The 15,755-nt window shown below is 40.7% G+C and overlaps 1 protein-coding gene across 1 annotated transcript in view; it reads left to right on the forward strand.

Annotated features, from left to right (window-relative positions):
• CFAP95 (cilia and flagella associated protein 95) overlaps positions 1-15,755 on the forward strand; it is a 200,086-nt gene that overhangs the window by 85,073 nt on the left and 99,258 nt on the right. The window contains exon 4 of the mRNA XM_085640791.1: positions 4,313-4,381. Within this exon, the coding sequence (XP_085496917.1) occupies positions 4,313-4,381 (69 nt within the window). The remainder of the gene's footprint in view (positions 1-4,312; positions 4,382-15,755) is intronic.

The raw sequence follows: 15,755 nt of genomic DNA on the forward strand, positions 1-15,755 counted from the left end.
CGGGTGTTCCATAGGTGCCCACTTGGCCCCCATATGGAGGCTGCACACACAAGGGGACCCTTCTATGGGCCCCCAAACACACTTTCTGACAGGGTTTCCATGCCGGAAAGGCTGGCATGGAAACCCTGCTGGGAACTGTGCATCATAATCCCAAGGGCGAAAAAGGCTGCCCTTTGGTATTACGGGCCGGCCTCCGACTGGAATGACCGGCTGGTTGCAATTCCAATTCCAATTCCAATCCAATTCCAATCAGCTGGGCCGAATTGAAACCGACGATGGCGGTCGGAAAGCCTCTGACCGCCGGTCGGAGGCTTTCCGACCGCCATCGTAATAAGCCCCATAGTGTTATTCCCAGAAATAATGCCAGTTTAATTTGAATGCACCAGTTTGTGGAGTGTGGGGAAAAGTAGTTTTGCTAACATTTTACTAAAGATTTTGTAGTGCGAGATAGCAGTTGATACGATGCCTTCTGCTGGCGGTCTCAGCATTGCTAAGGCATGGAGAATGTTAATGCCTCGCTAGTGGTTTCTGGGGTCTTCTAAATTCAGGGTAGCAGAGTACATTACCAAACTCCCAATGCCAGTATCTCTGCATAGGTCAGATAAAATTCAATGGGCATGCCAACCGATCCTTGATTTTCCCCATGGGCCATTCCTCTCAGAGCCTATTTCACTTCAAACTCCAGCACTGGGATGTTTAGTTCACCCTGAATTTTCTGTGAGACGTGTGTTAGGTTGCCTCTATCTAGATAGGCTCCTATCTCGGGGGGGATGCTGTATCTTTGCCCAGATATAACTTGATGGGATAGTGTAGGAAAACGTCATTCAAATCATTTTGTGTGCCATTTAATTCATAACCTGTGTAACGGCTATCCCCTCTGCTAGGGTTTGGTTAACTATGCGAGCAACTGCCCTGCATTATCAGTGAGGGTGCTCAAAACATGTTTGGAATATTTCACACACCACAGTTTCTCAGAAACATGATAATTTTCTTTATTGGCTACATGGATGTGGAATTTAATAAAATATCTACTTACCCTTGGGATAAGTTGCTTCATAAAACTACTTGTCATGTAACAAAATCCACTTGTCCCTTTGGTACCCTTTAGTGCGGTGACAAATTATGGCAGCAACCTCATTATATAAGAGCTCTGATAATAGCCTCTCTGATTATGCCAGAACTCATACCATAGTAGGGTTTGAATTCTAGCAATTCACTTATTTTGTAACCTTTCCACAGATCTACATACGGGGTCTGGAGGTAGCAGTAAGCAATAGTTCCCCATGGTTGGGATGCTCTTTTGAGTCTCTGCATACCTAGTAACTTGCACGTTTTATGGGTTTTTATCAGCTTGTCTGTCTCTAACAATTTCCCATATAGAGAAAGGTAGGAAATTTACTCCTGACAAGGGCAGAAGTAAAATTTCTTTCAGGGTTGGGGTAAAAAAGTAGTTGGTGGTAAAGTGAACTTGTTCCAGCACAACAGATTTTTGCATGAGGAAATCTACACATGATTATTTGCCAGTGCTAAAATGCAGTTCACAAATATTTTCTACGAGTACGATTTCCTGGCCTACTTCTGTCAATTCATGTTAAATCATGAAAGCCGTAAATCTGCACTACTGCAGGGACATATACCATAGGTGCACTTTTGTGACTTTCTTTAAGAATTGGACCACTATTTGGGTCTGGCATTTTGTTTTTATTAGATTTATTAAAATTCAATCTCTCTATCTACCGACTGGGCTTCACTGTGAGTGACAGCAAGTATTCTGCTCTTTCAAAAGGAGCATATTTACGTCCAACATAGTTTTGTTCAGTGCCAGGAACTACTGTTCCAATGTGTGGTTTTTGAGACCAAGAATATTTTTGCTTTTGCCAATGTTTGTTATAATGATGAGGGCCCGGCAGCTCCTACAACAATAAAGTTTCACAAAACCTGTGTCAAAACAATACACACATTGGCATAACCAAAAGGTTGCCCACCAAGTTCCTACCTATTGGCTTTGCCATTGCTTGTTTATTTTCATTTTTCCCATAATTTTGTTGCAACTGGTTACACTGATTTTCCATTATAATTATTGTCTGGAAATACTAGCATGCATCAACAAATTTTGCTAAACAATACTTCAAAGAAATGGTACCTACAATTTCACATTAGTTTAGCAAAATGTTTTTTTCCTAGTTGAATTTTTTTTTAATGAACATTTCCTTTTGGAAGGAAAGAATCATCAATCTTGCTTTTAAGCTTTTGCATATATTTGCATCTAATCAGAGAGCATCATGGAAGCTTTGTACGTAGCCCTATATTGTTAAACATTGCAAACGTGTGTACACCTTTTTATACTGGAAACTCTGTCCATAGTGCAGTCTGAATTTACAACATTTCCTTGGAGCGCTCAACTGCATGATAAAGGCTTTGTAATAAAGCATAAATACAAGTCCGAACAGTATTAACATATGCACAAAAATATTACCTTAACTGCAGACAATGCCCTTACCTGATCCATAATGTGGTAGTGTAATCTGTCAGCAAAGGGTTTTTGCTGCTGGGATTGGGCCTAAAATAAACATGAAAACCTCTTGTCCTTGACCCCCAAACAATATGTTCTAGGTGTCAGGCAATAGGAATTCTACACCCCTATGGCTAGCAGTGTCTGCAATCAGTTCTTGCTCCAGTACTTTTCTCACTCCCACCATCTCCTTAATACAGTTGCCCTTAACCCCTACCTTGAAGGCCTCTCATTCCAGTAAAGTGTTAGAGGCTAAACCTACAGGTTTGTGAAAATATTGCCGTATGGCACCAACCAATGATTCCCTAAATGGTCGGTCCTCGGGCATGGCATTCTGCGATCTTCAAGTGAGGACAGTTATACGTTGTCTTCCGCATGTCATATCAAGTAATAGTTGATTATGGTCAAATTGTATCCTACCCAGGTATTCAGTGGGCAATACAGAGGACTAGAGTGAATATGTACACAGTATGCAGTCTAGCCAGACATGAAGTCATGTATGTGGTTATAAATGGAGTATTCCTTAGGCCTCTTGTGTAGTCATAGTCTTTGGGAGCTCTATTATCGTCCAAAACCACAGCGACCATTTTCTGACCATCTCGACCCAGGCGTATGCAGATCTTGTTCACAACTGAGGGGAGACGGATCACTTCCACTCTCAGCGGGTCAACCCACTGGTCTGCCTCATTGCACTTTTCACTCCTCCAAGTTTCCTCTTTGCAGCTGCAGGTGAGGTGGTGCACCAACCACTTGCCTCTGTCCCAGAGTCCATCCTCCTTGGTGCCACAGCTGTTTGTAATTTATATCCCCGTCTGATTGGGACTACTCCAACCGCAGTCATCCGACATAAGGAGAACAACCACAAGCCCACTGAAGCAAGGCTTCAGCTAAGAGGACATTGCACCCCATTTGGCGATCCTCTTCACTGTCCATTGTTTATTCTGACTTATTGAGTGTCATGTCCCCCATCTTGGACTTGTCAGGGAGCAGTCAGATGAATTGCTGTCATGCCTTGTTCTAAAATCATCCCGCACTCCAAAGGCTTCCCAAGGATGATGATTAAAGGCGGAGATCCCCCTTCATCGATTCCTTGGGATGGGTAGTGTAAAGTGGTCATTTCAATATCAGGAAATAAGGGGATTCAGGCAGCCGCATGGATCTCTGGACAACATGTCCTGTTAGAGGATCTGTATCTCAAATCCCAGGCTATATTTTTATTGAATGAATTAATTTCACTGCCCTAATTATTGGAAATAAATAATTTGGTAATTTGGCTACCTTTTCATGATCAACATATTACATTACACAAGGTCAGAAGTATTTTTTAAACCATGAGGAGATTAAGTGATTTGCCCAGAATCATAGAATGTTGAGCCAATACCAGGGCTCGCACCTGGTTCCCCATATCCAAAGTTGGCTACTCTATCCCTTAGGCCACATTGCCAGATCATGTTTTCAACTTTCCTGTAACCACATCCTCATGGGTTGCCTTACATCGATTCGTCATTAAAATAAATGACCCTAAAGATATCCATATACTCCTGGAAAATATTGTTTGCATACCACAGAAATATTGCTGATGAGTTGCTACATAAACCAAAGAGCACAGTATCCAATGCCATTTTCTACTCAATTACCACAATAATCCTTAAACAGCTGACATTTCTGTTAGATAGATATTTATCTTCAAATTTGAACTATTTCTTTGATCTGCAGAGATTGTGCTAGCCAGCTTAACAAAGTGTTAATTTTATCTACAGTACCAACTCTCAGTCTTATAACACTCTGGTACATTTACAGGGAAACTTGCCGTCCTCAAAGAGGGTATGGAGCGGTTCTGCCACGTCACCATCCAGATCACAGAAAAATGTAAGCACTACAGTTTTGTATTTTAATTTAATGGTGATACACGTGCATGCCAGTCTGTTGAGTCAAAAAACACATCTTGTCATTGCTGGATTTGAGATAGAGCTCACGGTTTGAGGATCCAGAGAGAAGGTATGTGATCAGCGTAGGAGCAGAAGAAAGTGGGCTAGATCAAGAGATCCACTTCCGGCCAGTGAGAAATCAAGGGGCTGGAAACTGTAACTAGGTGGACCTTAGCACCAACCTTTGACATAGGCACATTCTCCCTTTAGGATCCTAATGGGCGAGAGAAATATACTGATACTAAACTAAGAAGTCTCTGCAGATCGGTTTGTATAAATGTTTTGCATGAGTGAGACGGGGAGGAATTTGCTTTGACAAATAGATTGTGGCTAACAGAATGTGCTCAGTATAGAGATCTAAATTGGTCCTGAGGAAAGCCACAAGACCAGCCTTCTGGCATTGGAGGTAGCTGAAACATGTTGACCAAATCAGAAATGCTTGAGTGATAGAAACTCATAAGCATCACCTTCAGATTTTAACCTTGCCAAATGGACCCTTAGTAAAACTACAACATATACCAAGGTACCGTATAGGCAATGTTAACCGTTAGATTCGCACCCATCACAGCAGTGCTCTCTCGAGGGTTGAGGTTAGAAGAATGCCTCGGGCCGTAAGTATCAGGGATAACTCTTTGATGTAGCATGACACTGTAATTACCAGTTAGTTTGAGTTCCTTTATAAAAGGAAAACGTTGTCCTGGATGGATTTAGAGAGTTCTCATTTTTACAGATAATGGGTTGACTCCCTCTTTTGATTTCTTTCTGTGTGTATACATGTGTGCAAATGCATTTGTGCATCTGTCAGTATGTGTGTTTGGCATTGTGTTTCCTCAATAGTTACCCCCTGGGAGCTATCCTGGTGTCAAAAACCACCAAATGTATATGTGTCTCCCCCATGATATAGGACTCTTCCCTGGCATAAGTGTGCCCATTTCTGGCATAGAAGTGGCCATGGTATAATAATTACCAGCCTTGACATATTTTGGGCATTCTTGGTGTAATTATTCAAATTGGTAGCCATCATTGACATATTGTGACCATGACTGACCTATGTTTGGCCTCTCCAGGCAAAATAGTGGCCATGACTGACGTTTTGTGAGCATCCTGACCATTATGCTATCCAAAGTTGGCACAGTGGTGCCTCTAGAATAAAGGTGAGCATTGTTGAAATATTTGAGGCATACATTTTATGGAATTGTAAAGTTTGTACCATTGAAGCAGATTTTGTAAAGGTGAAGCGTTTGTACATGTGAGTACTCAAGTCAAGTCAAGTCAAAATACTTTATTCGGTTAAAAGAAAATAACCATAAAAGCCACAAACATACAAATACAGTTTAAAAATAATACAATATATAGTTATTGTTACAGGGGAGGAGTGCAAAAACGAATTTCCATATGGGCAGTTTAACCAGTTAACTGTCCATTGATTTACGTAATTTAAAAACATTTTTAAAAAATTCTGCCAGCGAGGCAACAATAAATACAGTGTCCATTCTTTGCAATTCTAAAAACGCTGGGCGACATCTATTTAACTTCAACTCTTTAAGAATTGGGACAATAAATTTTTTGCGAGGCAAGGTATAAAATCTACAAAAGAACAGCACATGAATATCAGATTGCGAGGATAATTCATCACATGGACATAGGCAAAGTTCATTTGACCAAGAATTCATTTGTGGGAAAGTTAATAATCTAAAAACTATATTAAATCTAAAACGTGTAAGACGAAATCTATCGTGGGTTGCCATAGAGAGACATAAGTATGGTTGTAAATTTGCACCACTTAATATCAGCTGGTGGGAACACACAGTCTTTTTCTTTCTTTCCTCACACAGTCTTTTTTCCCTAAGATGTTCCATACAGGATTTTTTCAATAATTTTCTGGAGACATGTACCATTGATAGTGGATCCTCATAGTATTGTTCACAGTGTATCTCTGTCAAAAAGGTCTTCACATAGTTTAACCATTTGAAAACCTTTACATTTTCCAGTTTTAACACATCCTGGATTATGGCACGATTTACAACACATTCATTTACAGTCCAGACCCTGTGCCATAATAAAATGGGCTGAGTATTTATTATGTCTGAAATATATGGCTGCCCCAGCTCCTCATGGCAATTTAGGGTTGCAGTACTATCGGGCACGGACAGCATGTACCGCATAAACTTATTTTCAATTATTTGGATAGCATCTATGTTGGCATACCCCCAGAGTCCTGCTCCATAGACAGCCACTGATATACACGTTGCATTATAAACAGTTAAAATTTCTCTAAAAGGCTTCTTTCCCATTTTCTGTATAAAACTCTTTAGGGCCATTATTGTCTTTGAGAACAAAAGAGTTCTTGCCCTGATCGCGTTTGTCCACGTGCCAGTCTCGTGAAATAGGATGCCTAGATAAGAAAAGGCGGGCGTGTTCTCTAAACTAGCATTATTTATTGAGATGGTTTTCATCCTTTTCTTAGTTCGCGTTCCACAGTTCATGGTAAAAGTTTTGCTACAGTTAATTTTTAAGTCCAAACTGTTCATGAACTTATTGAAGGATGTTATTAAATTTTGTAGGGCGTTTGGTGTTCGTGCCATTAAAACGGCATCGTCCGCATACAGTAGTGCGGGAATACGCCTATTGCCAGCAACCGGCATATCCCCGCACTCCTGCAGAAGACGATCTTCCAACCCATTTATGTAAATCAAAAACAGGAAAGGCGCCAGGACACATCCTTGGCGTACTCCGCGCCCTATCCCAAAGGATTTACTACATTCCCCCCCTTTTCTATAACGAACAGTTGCTGTAGCCCCAGAATACAGCTCCCTCATAAAGGAGAGGATCGAATCGTCCACTCCCATCCTTTGCATCACTTTCCATAATTTATTGTGGGACACGCAATCAAAAGCCGAAGTAAGATCGACAAAAACAAGGTATAGGCGCTCTTTCTTTATCGTTGTATACTTCTGTTGAAGAAAGAATAGATTTAAGCATTGCTCTATAGTTCCTATGCCTCTTTGAAAACCAAACTGAAGGTCACTTATTATCCCGTTATCCTCTGCCCAGTTTTGTAATTTAGCTAAAATAACTCTGCCCAGGATTTTTATGGACGAATCAAGTAGGGATATTGGCCTATAACAGGCGCAGTTTTGTCTGTCTCCCTTTTTAAAAATGGGAACAATGATTGATGTAAACCATGACCGACTCAGGCCCTTCGCCAATGCTGCGTTAAAAAGCTGTACCAGTATGGGACCCCAGATCTCACTGTTAGCTTTATACAGATCAGCTGGGATCCCATCTGGGCCCGATGCCTTTCCACCCTTTGTATCTTTTAAACTCAATAGAACCTCGGGCAGTGTTACCACTATTTTTTCAGGTATCCCCCATTTCTCCCGTGGAATCTCCAATAATGGGACTGGTACTTTTTGTGCCTCCATCTCTTTCTCGCACAAAGGGGGAGAGACCTCTTGTGGAGACGGTTCTAGACACATATAGAGGGTTGAAAAATGTGTGACCCAGTCCTCCTCATTGATTGCAATTTCTATGCGTGCCTTAGTATTATCAAAAAGGAGGGGCGCGTTTACCACCCCCCAAAATGCCGATGTATCTTTAGCCTGTGAGGCATCGCATAGTTGTTCCCAGGCCATCCTCTTTATATTTTTCTTTCTTTCTTGTAATGCAAGATTGTAGCGATTCCTTAAATCTCTTATTTGGATGGGGTCCCGTGGTTCCCAGTGAATAGCATGTTTGAGCTCAGTCAAGGCTCTGGTACATGCCTTATCAAACCATCTTCTACCATTTTTAGTCCTATTTCTAAAAACCACCATCAGACTCTCTTTAATTGTTGCTGCTATAATATTAAAATGTTCAATTATGTTTTCGCTCTTTGAATTTTCATCTAAACAAACTCTAAAGCTATCTGAACAGGTATTAACTAGTTTAGCTAAGAATTCGTTCGGGACCACCTTACTCCACTTGAGAGAGTACCCATTTTGTCGCCCCATCAGCACATCCGGGGCTGCCTGTACCTGTGAACTATCATATTGGCATGCTAAAAATGGGCTATCAATTTCGAGTACTTGTGGGTAATGATCACTCAATGGTAATTGACAGTTCTTATAGTTAGAGGCCCTAAATCCAGAAGTATTTGAGCAGATAATAAAATCAATGGTGGTCGATGCGCCCCTTCCAATAAAGGTCGGGGCAAACGATGTTGGGCACGCAGTTAATTCATTTGCGTATCCCAAATCACAATTAAATAATATATCGTTCAGTAAATCCCCGGTTAGAGTATGGTCAAAGTGTGTAAGATTAATGTCTTGCTCTAACATTAAACCACAAGTTCCTTTTTGACCCGTTTTGCAAAGATGACAATTAAAATCCCCCCCCATAAAATCATTACTTCCCTCGTCTTGCTAACTATCTCCCCTTGTAGATCCTCATTTAGCCTTTTCATAATGTTCTGAATTGCGGTACATGGGATATTGTTATAAAAATTAACTATCACAAGGCTAATCCCGGTTTTAGTATCTATCACTAATTTATGATAGTAACTGCAACTCTGATAGAAATGGACCCTCTCATATAGTAAAGAGTTTGAGAGGTACGTGATTATACCACCTTTGGATCTCCCATATGGCCCTCCTACTGCAGGAGTGCAATAAGTTTTGTAGCCAGTTAAATGTATAGGATCTATTGTCCAAGTTTCTTGCAGGGCCAAGATATCCACACCATCCGTGGCCGTTTTCCATGAAGGATTAGAAATTTTATGTTTTAATCCTGCCGCGTTCCAAAACATCACCTTACAGTTTCCATTTTGGGTGGATATTATTACCTCGTCTGTGTCAACATGACCTATGTCAATCTTATCTATCTCAACTATAGGATCACTCATGATTCCTTTTGACTTAGAGACGAAATTTAGACTACTATCAAGGGGTAATTCCTTTTTACCTTTTACACACTCTTGCCCCGACAGTTTGGCTTGATTATTCAGTTCTTTGATTGCTAATGGAATCTTATTGCACAAACTACTACTAGTCTTATCAAGATTTTCGTTGGGGGAACTAAGGGCTGGTGGATTTGAGGTAGTATTTACAGATGGCAACAGGACAAAAGATTTTTTCTCACACCCTAGACGTCAGTCGACCATATCCAATGGACTGAATCTGTTATAGCAAGGGATGACAAATGGAACAGACTGTATGCCTGGCCAATCTCCCCAATGTTGCAGGCCTCCCTTTTGATTTCTCCCGGACCTTCGCTGTATTAAAGTCCAGTGGTCATCTTCCCTCCATCCCTGCCTATTAAAATTTTGATCCCCATGCAAATTATTTCTCCTTCCTTCCCTGGCACAAATTTCATTTCTAGTCCAACTCCATCTATCATCTAGTTGTTCATTTGGAGTATAGAAGTAAAATAAGGGTCTAACTGTAATCGACAGATCTTGATTCCTAGGGTTCCCCTGGCAGATATAATCTACCGTTTGCGGGTTTTCAAAAGTTATAACCACGCAGTCACCCTGTAGTTTCTTTCTCTTACTGCCCACCCATGATGCCCTTCGGACCATTAAGATTCTACTGGCCAAAACTGGAGGTATGGGATAATTGGAGTTTAGCCAGTGAATCACCTTATTTCTTAGTGCTTCAAAGGGCTCCATAGTATGAGGTGCCAATTCAGGGACCCCAGTTAATACAACCACATAAGGACAAGCATCCGGGGGCAAATTTATACTTCTGCTCTTTTTAATTTTCTCCTGTTGTGGTTTGTCTAAGTTAGGGGTAGGTGCGGAAGGCAAAGGTATAGTGGGTGCAGTCACTTCAGTGGCCATCAATAGCCCGGGAGTCCTTGTACTCACTACTGAACTATTTACATTTCGCGTGGGTTCAAGCAGAGGGATTGTAGAAGTTATTTTCTTCCCTTTCGGCCAATTCTCTTTTGAGACTGGTGGTTTATCCACCGATATAATCTCATTATTTGGCACTTTTTCCTGGGTATGCAGCTGTGTCTTTATATCCTTCTGGAGTGTTTGGAGTAGCTTCTCTATATCTTGGAGCCTTTCTTGTATAGGGGCAAATAAAGATTTGATTAGTGTTGACAGGGTGTATATCATAAAATTTTCCCTGTCTTCATAACCGTCTGGACTACTCACTATATTACTCTCATCAAGGATATCAACTAAAGACTCATCTGGTAAAGTAATATCTATCATGGGTAAGGACAGTTTCTTATGACTGACAGCTTCAAGTTCGGGATCAGGGTCATGCCCGGCTTCGTTTACCACAGAGTCTTTAATACCACCCTTCTTCAGAACTTTGGCCTTCACCTTCTTACAAGTTAACTTTTTATTCTTGGCACATTCTTTTGAAATTGCCCCCTGCCTATTTCCTTTTAATTTTTGATTTACAATATCATCCTGGGTATCTAAATGTACCCCAATCAAAGTTTCTTCCACAGGGTTTAATAATTCTAATCCCATAGTGATTGGGTTTTGTGATACCAAATCAGTAGGGGCACTATTATGTATCTGCGCATGTGCTTGTAATAAGGGAATATCAGGCAGGGTTTTTTCAGGGCTACGAGCCACAGCAATGTTACCTATCGATGATCTCTTAGCAAAAGCTAGGTCTTGGGATACCCTTCTCTCCATTAATACTATCCCTTGATCGATCAAGCTATTAGTACGTACAATGAAATCATCTAATGTTCCCGTCAGCTTATTCCCTCCGGTGACAGCCTTACTTCTAGTTTCCCGCATATTCATATTAACAACAAACAATATATACAGCAGGATGACCCTGTCTAATGATAAAATAAAATAAAATAACCAAAATTTCCAATGACACTAAAACGGGATCACATTAACATGTATATAACTTATATATTAGAGGTGACAAATGTCGGGAGCAATGTTAGCGTGAGTCCCTGCCAATATATCTCATACAGTATTTAAAATGATGTTTTTCAAATACAGGCCTTATTTCCTGGGCCGTCCCGTGCCTCTTTGTGCCTCTGAGGGCCTCAGAGGGCCCATGTGAGTACTCAATTAAAATGACATGCTGATGTTTGGGTGTTTGAAGGCAGAAATGGTGCTTCTTTCAGAAAAGAAATTTGAGAAATTGAATGTTTCCTCCCCAAAAAGAAAGAGGTATTCATTAAAAAAATATGTTTATTTTCAGAAACGGATATGCTGATTAAGACACAATGCTGCTTTAGCTGTTATTTCATTAGCCATGTGGAGGCATTTCCTATTTATAGCACTTTTCCTAATAGTTCGGCTGCTAATCCTGCTTGAACTATTTGGGTGGCACCAGTGTATTGATAAAGGATATGGGGCCAAATGTACTAACGTTTTTTGCAGGCGCAAATGGGTTTTAGACCAGTTTGCGACCGCAAAAAACATGTGGCACATGTACTAATCCTATTTTGCGAGTCGCAAATCAATTTACGACTCACAAAATAGGATTAGCAACTTGCTATTAGGAAGGGGCGTTCCAAGGGCGTCCCTTCCTCATAGCGACTCCTGAAGCTATGTATGACTTTTTTGAGACCGCAATTGCGGTAGCAAAACAGTCGCAGTTTACCACCCTTCACAGAAGGGTGGTAAACCACTAGGAAAGAGGACCCCTTCCCCTTTGTGACTGGCTCTGAAAATATTTTTTAACCCCTTCAGTGCCACGCCCTTTCCCCCTCCTGTGCCGGGCGTTGCACTAGTGGGTGGGGTTCATGACGAGATAGTCTCGTCATGGGCACAGCGCAACCGTGCTCCATGACGAGACTATCTCGTCATGGGCACTGAAGAGGTTAAGGCAGGCAGTGGTCCCAGGGACCATTGCCTGCCCTTAAAAAATGAAACTAAAAAAAGATTCATTTTTATTTTTTAAATGCATCCTGTTTTCCTCTAAGGAAAACGGGCTGCATAAAAATACTGCTTTATTTGAAAGCAGTCCAAGACATGGTGGTCTGCTGACTCCAGCAGGTCACCATCCCTGGGAGTGCCAGCCATTCTCAATTGGGTCGCAAATTGCGACAGCCTCATTATTATGCATGAGGCATGCAATTTGCAACCCCATTTATAGCACTTTTCCTAATAGTTCGGCTGCTAATCCTGCTTGAACTATTTGGGTGGCACCAGTGTATTGATAAAGGATATGGGGCCAAATGTACTAACGTTTTTTGCAGGCGCAAATGGGTTTTAGACCAGTTTGCAACCGCAAAAAACATGTGGCACATGTACTAATTCTATTTTGCGAGTCGCAAATCAATTTACGACTCACAAAATAGGATTAGCAACTTGCTATTAGGAAGGGGCGTTCCAAGGGCGTCCCTTCCTCATAGCGACTCCTGAAGCTATGTATGGCTTTTTTGAGACCGCAATTGCGGTAGCAAAACAGTCGCAGTTTACCACCCTTCACAGAAGGGTGGTAAACCACTAGGAAAGAGGACCCCTTCCCCTTTGTGACTGGCTCTGAAAATATTTTTTAACCCCTTCAGTGCCACGCCCTTTCCCCCTCCTGTGCCGGGCGTTGCACTAGTGGGTGGGGTTCATGACGAGACTCGTCATGGGCACAGCGCAACCGTGCTCCATGACGAGACTATCTCGTCATGGGCACTGAAGAGGTTAAGGCAGGCAGTGGTCCCAGGGACCATTGCCTGCCCTTAAAAAATGAAACTAAAAAAAGATTCATTTTTATTTTTTAAATGCATCCTGTTTTCCTCTAAGGAAAACGGGCTGCATAAAAATACTGCTTTATTTGAAAGCAGTCCAAGACATGGTGGTCTGCTGACTCCAGCAGGTCACCATCCCTGGGAGTGCCAGCCATTCTCAATTGGGTCGCAAATTGCGACAGCCTCATTATTATGCATGAGGCATGCAATTTGCAACCCCATTGGGAATCACAAACAGTGTCTCAGACACTGTTGTGCATCCCAATTTGCGAGACACAAATTGCGAGTCGCAAATACGATGCAATTTGTGACTCGCAAATTGGTGGGTCATACATCTGGCCCATGGTCACTATTGTACTGTGATCCAATTTTTCAGTAGCTCTGGATGATTTTCCTTAAGCAGAAGTAACTCTCAGTGTAGGACCAGTTGGAGACCCCTGCCCTTGACAATACTCCTATCCTTGATAAGACATTCCTCCAATTGGACAGCAGTTTTTTTCCCACAGTTGTAGTATAGTAAGAGATTTAGATGAATTGAGGTTGATCTGATATTGTACCCCTGCATAGAAATAAATGATGAGTGCCTCGTAAAATTTTGACACCCATGTATACCCTCTCTCTATAGATGTCACTCGTGTCGTGGCTGGCACTAGATGGGAAATTGTGCAGTTGCCAAATAACTATCAAAGTCCCTTCTCCATAATTCGGATAAATAATCACACTGGTTACTTGTACACATTTATGGAGACTGGACTGTGAGAAGAATGCTGGCAATCATGTATTTGATTGCATTTTTAACAGAGATTACTGCAATATTTGACATGTTAAGTTTGTTCAGTGCTGCCAATTTTATTGAATTATTGTGAGAAAATATTGTTGTTATTCTTAGAGGGCGACTAATTTTTTTTACACGAAGCGGGTGTGGCATGAAAACGTTTGAATACCACTGGATTAGACTGATGTGTTATAATTCATAATCAATGTTATTCCAACATAGCAAGATTTTCTATAGTGGTACTACTCACATGCTGTAAAATGCTATTCACAAACCTGCATGCAGAGAGCGCCACCTTCGCCTCTGCCTGTCTTATCTTTTCTATGTACAGATACCTACCTCAATTGTGGAGACCTCCGCATACAGATGCCTGTGTTTTAGGAGTGAATGTAAGTAGGACCAGTGAGTGGCTGGAAAATTGGGAATGCTTTCTGCTAAACGGAAAGGGTTTTAGGAAGGTATAAGGAGAGATTAGGTGAGGGTTAAGGAGGGGATTAAGGAAGGACAAACACCAACCTACAAAAAAGAGTAAGGGCCAGATGTATCAACATTGAATTTTGCAAGTCCATAATAGCAAATTTTACTGATTCGCTATTATGGAATCGCAAAATGCAATGTATGTAGGTTTCGCAAACAAAATTGTGATTCCCTCATATTCCTTAATAGCGAATCGCAAATTGCTATTCGCTATTAAGGAATGCCTTCCCATTCATTCCTATGGGCCTAGTGAGCCATAGGAATGAATGGGAAGACATTTGCAATTTGCAATTACCAAATTGGTAATCGCAAATTGTGAATGCAATTACAAGGGAGATAGGGGGCCCAAAGGCCACCCTGATGCACCCCCAAAAAAGGTAAATGTGCGCATGTGGCGCACACACATGCCCTAAGGGCATGTGTGTGCACCACATGACACTTAGAAAAATGCAAAAATTAGCATTTTTCTAGTAATTTGCAACTTACTATCAACTTAAAGTTGGGGGTAATTTGCGATTCCTTAAGGCAAGGTTGCAATTTTTACCTGCTTCCTGCATTGCAAACTGCAATTCCCTAAATGCATTCGCAAAATAGGTAATCTCAAAAATTGCGATTCCCCATTTTGCGAATGCCTTTTGGGATGATACATCCCAAAAGGCTTTTTACTGTTCGCAAATGGGCCGATTCTGCGAATCAGCCCGTTTGCGACTGGTAAAAAGGCTTGACACATCTGACCCTAAGTCGATTGCTATTCACAAATTTTACTTTTAAATTTTCTACAGACAAAAAGATTCCAAAACAGTATTAAATGTGCTCCAATGCAGACTTGGTTCAAATCTTGCACCTTACATGGCCAACTAATGGAACAGCAACACCCTTCCATAGAAAATAAAGAACAGCAGGATTAAAAGTTAAACCCTATAGGAAATAATGTTAAAATAAATGAAATTATTTCGACTTTTAAAAATATATATGCATTTGACTGAATTAGAAAAGTACATCTAATTATATAATAAATAGTATTCTGTTATATTTTTAGTACTATTTGTACAATTTAAACATAAATGTAACTATTTAAAAAAAGTAAATGTATTCAAACGAATTATACTTTAATGAAATATATTTAATTATTTTTTAATAAACTTTTACAATAATAGTGTTCTGTCATTTTTTTAATATGTTCTAGGTTTAAAAGGTATTTAACATTATTTTACAAAAGTATTCAACATTTCAATATTTTTACTACTTTTTTTAAGTTTAGTAACTTTTTTTACTTTTCCTATACTTTAGCATAGGGAGATCTCTGCCTTAGTGACGGAGACCTATGCCCATGAGTGGAAAGTTAGTTGTAATAACTTTTCACTCGCGAATTTGGATCCACCCCTAGTCAGCACATTTACTTCAATTT

The sequence above is a fragment of the Triturus cristatus genome, chromosome 2_1 (genome assembly GCF_964204655.1).
Source record: "Triturus cristatus chromosome 2_1, aTriCri1.1, whole genome shotgun sequence".
Taxonomy (NCBI): Eukaryota; Metazoa; Chordata; class Amphibia; order Caudata; family Salamandridae; genus Triturus; species Triturus cristatus.